The 5,883-nt window shown below is 30.3% G+C and overlaps 1 protein-coding gene across 1 annotated transcript; it reads right to left on the bottom strand.

Annotated features, from left to right (window-relative positions):
* Nucleotides 1–2,668: 2,668 nt before the first annotated feature.
* LOC137402001 (uncharacterized) lies at nucleotides 2,669–5,260 on the bottom strand. The gene is made up of 5 exons (XM_068088471.1): nucleotides 5,154–5,260; nucleotides 4,671–4,792; nucleotides 4,160–4,243; nucleotides 3,759–3,948; nucleotides 2,669–3,090 (listed from the first exon to the last, which is right to left on the bottom strand). The coding sequence occupies exons 1-5, from the start codon at nucleotides 5,176–5,178 to the stop codon at nucleotides 3,023–3,025; spliced, it is 489 nt and encodes a 162-aa protein (XP_067944572.1). The 5' UTR covers nucleotides 5,179–5,260; the 3' UTR covers nucleotides 2,669–3,022.
* Between the last annotated feature and the right edge of the window lie 623 nt (nucleotides 5,261–5,883).

Raw genomic sequence — 5,883 nt, 5'->3', positions numbered from 1 at the left:
TGCTTCCACTACTAAACTTATTGCTCAATTGAAGGCTTTGATGCTGTGATGCACATCACTACGACGTAACGTCGTGAAAACAACAGCCAATTATAGGCCTCACTTTTGCTCCATTGTACTGATAGCTATTCGCCAATCTAGGGTTTACTATATCTATGGGGCTAAGTATACAAACATATTGTTATTTTTGCTTGAGCTAGTGAGTCTTAACAGAATAATGGTTATTTTGACCTTTTGCAGAAAATAGAGTTCACAGACACTTGGAAACAAACCACTAGCATGTTATTGTCGCTTATAAGATAATTGCCTACAGACAACTGTAGACTTCACAATCATAACACTACTTGTTGTGGCCATTGATACTTTGGCTCATTATTAGGAACATTGCGATGCTGGAAAAATAATTTCAAGGAAAATTATAGTAGTGTCCTTCTCTATTGATTAATTTGTTGGCTGAATTTTGCTTTATAGCAACTGTCTGATTTTTGTGGGGCAGAAGTGCCACTTTGTCTGCGGTCAAACTTTGTTTTGGGAGAAATTTAATTCAAGGCCCAGAGGCTAACCATTACACATAGAACCATAGAACCATTGTAGTATTTCACTCAAAAAAAAACACACAAAAACAAACATTTTATACTATTATTTAAATATCGAATAATTATTATAACAAAAAAGTTCTCGCTTGACAAAGAGATGTTCAAATATCAATTAGCATTAAATCAAATTTTTCCCTTGACAGCTTTACAATATTATTAAAATTCTTTTTACTTTCCTAGAAATTTTACAATTTGATGGGAAATATAAAAATATATTTGTTACAAAACAATAAATTGGGCATTTTCCTTTTTGTTTTAGTTCTTCACTTTATCAACTAGTTTAAGGTATTTTACAAACTTTAAATTATAACAACAAAGCTTCACACACTACATAAGTATGTAGAGCAGTAGATTACCACTCACCTTACATTTTCGTCATTCTTTAAGTTCATTTTTTAGAATCAAGGCATATATATAGGGCCTATGTATATTTCTCAAAGTATGTGTGTAGATATGTGTGTCCCTCCAGCTATTAAGATCTTAAAACCTTGATACTAAAAGTCTGTTATCAGAAGGATTGGAACTCACGCCGAATGCATTGACAAGGTTCTTATCCGGCGCTTTACCACTGAGCCAGCACAACATAGTGATCAGTTACTTTATCATATACCACATAGCCCATGCACGTGCTAACTATTTTAGCCTTGCGTCCACGAGTTACGATGCTTCTTTCCAAAAATATTTTGGGACTTAAGTATATGCAACGCGATGCTTATTTGTCTTTTTTTGTTAGGGCTAATTTATTCGGCCCTACAATACCGACAATAATTTGTCTCAAACTTAAAATTTGGCGGTTTGTGTATTGATTATATAAAATGGAACCTCGGTCTTTGGATGCTTCGGTTCTCGACCAACTCGGTTATCAACCAAAAATTTTGAGATTTGTTCACCTCGAAAAAACATAAATTCGAGAGCATTAAAATTGGAACAGCTCCGGAAACAGCATGAAAAAATTTGTTAACAAATGGAGAAGCAATGTACACTTCATAAATTCTTTACCAAAAGGGAGGAACCATCTGGGACAAAGAGATTTACTGAATAGGTTTGCTAAAGAGATAACCCCTCCAGTCGAGTCACCCTAAAGTGTTTTGGAGGAGGATTTTCCTTCAAAGATGTAAAGTAAACGTGCCATTGCTGTTTATATTTCCTTTTTCTACAGTTTTTGATGTAACTAATCTGTTGCATTATTTTGCTGTTTCATTATGAATTTCTGCAATTTTTGTCATTATATCTTAACGTTTGTTGTTTTTGATGTTTTAAGAGCAAAACACTCGAAATGTTTACTTTTGTTTTCTTTTTCCATCATCAGAAATAGAAAACCTTTTATCAAAATTAAACATGATCTATATTTACCCGTTTTTATTCATATTATGCAGTATGCAGTACAGTTTATGGTGTAAAATGTTAAAAAATACTTTACCGAAGTTGCTTTCTCGTCTTGAAATTGATTACAATTTACTTACATTCCTTCTAATGGGAAAAATTATTTCGGATCTCGCACAACTCGGTTTTTGAACCAAGGTTCCACTGTACGTTATTAAAAGATATACGTCGCTGAAAGTTAGGAAATTTTAAATTTACGGTGGTTTGAAAACCTATACAATTGTTTTATTTATTTTTAATTTAGTTGTCCCTCACAAAACTTTTTCCTCATGATATGAAGTTTGAAAGTTACAGTTGTTTGACAAAGTTTGAAAACCTTTACAGTTGTTTTTATTTTTTCTTTTAATTTATTTCAACTTCACAAAAACTTCTCTCATGATATATAGTTTGAAAGTTAGAATGGCAAATGTTGTTATATGTTAAATACAAATCAATTATCAGTTATCAGTTTTTATCTACTCTACATCTGATTTTTACCAGTAGTAATTAAACAGAGACAAAATAAAAAAATTTTAAATGTGTAAAACTGTAATTAAAATTTGAGACTGCTGTATTTCAAACACTTGCTTCTTCTTGTACGTTCACGTCACCTCTCAACCTTGTAAAGTGTTTTTTAACAAAGGACTTATTGTTGTAATATACTTTAACAATAGCAGTAGTTATTAATTTTGATCAGTATATAATTATAATTTGGTCATGAATATCATAATTTATTACAGGTAAAACTATAAGGTATAATAATTAAAAAACACTCACTGTCCATCAACAAAACTGAAAGTACAAGTTAACATTGAATTTATATTTAAATGTATAATAAAAGTCTCCTATGTTAATAAAACCATATAAAGCTTATTGAATATCATCAACTGTAGAAATAATACAAATATGAATATAGTGTTAAGTGCTCTATTCAAAGAGTTCTACTTTTCAAAGTTTTTAAAGTCTCCCAAGCTAACATTTTCTATGAAAAAACATGTTGCCATGACACAAAGCCAAGATCTCTATTTTGGCCGCTTCTGGGGCAGCATTGAAGAGGTTCAGCTTTAGATCAGACACTTGTAGTAGTTGTTAAAAGTCATCAGAGATTGTAGAGCTTTCGTCAACCCCGTTTCTAAAATAAAAGTTTTAAGAATTACTTTATCTATATGTTTAACGTTATATCATTCTTATAAAAAAGTTTTAACTCTGTTACTTGTTTCACTCCATGCTAATACATTAATTATTGCTATTTATTTTTGCAGCTTAAACCTAATCTTACATTTTAATACCATTTGGAGTTGATGTTAAGAGTTGATGCTAGAGTTGTTTTTGTGTTTGAAGGCAAGGAAATTTGACCATTGTTAAAGCGTAAAATCTCTGGCTAGATCGTAAACAGGTAATTAAAAATTTTGTCATCAATACATAACTATGCACTCTTGAAAGCTGTTGGAATATTAGCTTCAGTTTAAACTAACAAGACCGCGTCTAATCAAACATTCCTAAGAACCTTCTGTAAGTAGTTTGAAGATCTCATACGTTTAGTTTAGACTTTAAAATTTAACTTTGACTTTTCTTAAAAATGCAAAACTTCTGGCTAGAATGTAAACAAGGGTTAGATTTTAACTTCATCATACATGTAAGTGTATATCCTTGAAGGCTATTGAGACAACCAGTTTCAGTTTCAACCAATTTAAGTTTTTATCCAATTTGTTGTTATACCTAAAAACTTTTTGTAATTTATTTAAAGATCTCATGCATTTAGTTTAGACTTTAAAATTTAACCAAATAATAGAGTCTCACCTCGACATGTCGGTTGTTGTTCTTTCAAAATATAGGCACGGTTTTCATCACACAAATGATAGCCTCCCATTTCACATATGAGCTTAGCATTAGCTCTTGAAGCTGTGTCTCTTTCAGTTGAAGGTAATAAGCTGTACATTGTTAGACACCGGTCAAACTTGTTAGACAGCGCTGCTAGAAACTCTGCTCCCTATAAGGTATAGTTAACCAAATGCTTTATGTTATGAACGCCACCTTCGGGAATGAATTTAATAATTCAAGCAAGCATAGTTCTTTTACTCTATTATATCGCTATAAAGTTAAATTAGGCTAAATGTTATGTCAGTATGAGAACATTTTTTCACTGCAAAAGCACAATTAACAAAAGGTTATAACAGGTTGATGGTTAATAACATACATACCTCAGTTTCAGAGAGAGATAACAACTCCGAACAAGAAGTGGAGCTTCTAAACAACATAAGCAATCCCATTTGCTGAGGCTGAGTCTAAAATAAAATAAATTTATTAAAATAGTGAAACTGGTGACAATGTAATAAAATATTACTAAGATAATACCAAAGTACATTAAAGCTAATATATAAAAATAAAATAAATATAAGTTTGTTAAAATGGTGAAGCTTATAACAATATAATATAATAATATAATACAGTATCACAACTATATTTTTTTCCTCAAGGCATATTTGCATAGATGGGTGTACCTATGAGTATCCTACTTTTGAACCAACTAAATACTTTAAATTCATACTCTGATTTTACCAAATAAAAACAGCCATTGTGTTGCCTTTGTATTATATGGGTGACTGTCACAGACAGATTAATACTACTACATGTAAGTATTGAAATCAATTAAAACTATTACATCGTAAACTAATATTTATTTGCTAGTCATAAATTTTCTTGATTACTTACAATCCAGTTGTCAATGACTTTTGAGACAATCTGCACATCTCCATGTGCTGCTGGGTTGGTCTGGAAATACTCGAGAACAGTTCTTGTAGAGCATGCATGTTTCGTCATTACAACTACTAAAACTAAATACAAACATAAACATTAGTAGCTATAAAATCATCAAATTTAAGGTAATAAAGCTATCATACTAAAGGAGTTGTTCAACAAAAGATGACTCTTGCCGAGTGAGAACTTCATGAAGAGCATCCTAAAAGTTATATTTTTTATTTCAGTTACAAACTAGATAAAGCTCAATTTTACACATTTTTATGCAATAGTATAGTTAAACAGTTTAACAAAGAATTTGAAAATTATATATAATTAGTTGTTTTAGACTCTTAAAATTTTGAACAATTTTCAAAGTTTGTTATTAAAATTTTTTAAATTTTATACATAATGTAGTAAAATCTCAAAGAAAAGTAAAAATCAACAAAAAATACTTACTGAATGAAATAGCAAGTTTCATCATGCCTTTTTGTAGTAAAATGAACAAAAAGAAAAGTTTAAGCTAACTATGCTGCCACTGAAGGTTTGTGCTGCCACTCTGAAGGTTTGTGCTACCGCTAAGCTGTGCCACTCTTTATATACCTTCTCAGCCATTATTTCCTCATAATAGCATAACAAGCTAGTCTATATTTACTTACCATGACTCACATAATTTGTTCAGTAGCGGCTGATGATATCAGTACGTTTATCATGTACATTCATAATAACAGATAGCTATGTGTAATAGTGTCTGAAATCTTGCATTATACAGAAAAAGTTTACAGTCTGCTATTTTAGAAAAATTCTGATTGTAAACAGCTTAAAATTGAATTGAATTGCGATACAAAAGATTATTTTAAATCAGAAGCGTTTTATTGCATATTATTTTTATTTTCACTGAAATATTTTAGTAAAGTGTGTATAATAGTAGAAGTTTGATGCATTTATAGACCAATACCTAAAAATTAGCAGAAATAGTTTGTTTTCTTAACTATAATTTAGCTTGCAACAAATAAGATATACAAGCATGATATGTAGAATAAAATTTGTTTTTAATCAACCTAAATATATACAGATGTAGATGTGTCATGCAAATGAGGCAACTTAGTAAAATAAAATCAATGCACTACGTATTAAAATTATAATAGGTTTTTAAAAAATAAATCTTTAATAATAAATATTAGACAAG

This window comes from Watersipora subatra, chromosome 8 (assembly GCF_963576615.1).
Source record: "Watersipora subatra chromosome 8, tzWatSuba1.1, whole genome shotgun sequence".
NCBI classification, from domain to species: domain Eukaryota; kingdom Metazoa; phylum Bryozoa; class Gymnolaemata; order Cheilostomatida; family Watersiporidae; genus Watersipora; species Watersipora subatra.
This window is presented reverse-complemented; position numbering and strand designations above follow the sequence as displayed.

Excerpts from the sequence above, each read along its gene's own strand:
- LOC137402001 (XM_068088471.1), bottom strand. The coding sequence starts at position 5,178 with ATGATGAAACTTGCTATTTCATTCA. Across the intron at positions 4,793-5,153 it reads GAAACTTGCTATTTCATTCA|TTTTAGTAGTTGTAATGACG; the intron begins GTAAGTATTTTT and ends GTTTGTATTTAG. Across the intron at positions 3,949-4,159 it reads TATCTCTCTCTGAAACTGAG|GGAGCAGAGTTTCTAGCAGC; the intron begins GTATGTATGTTA and ends TATACCTTATAG.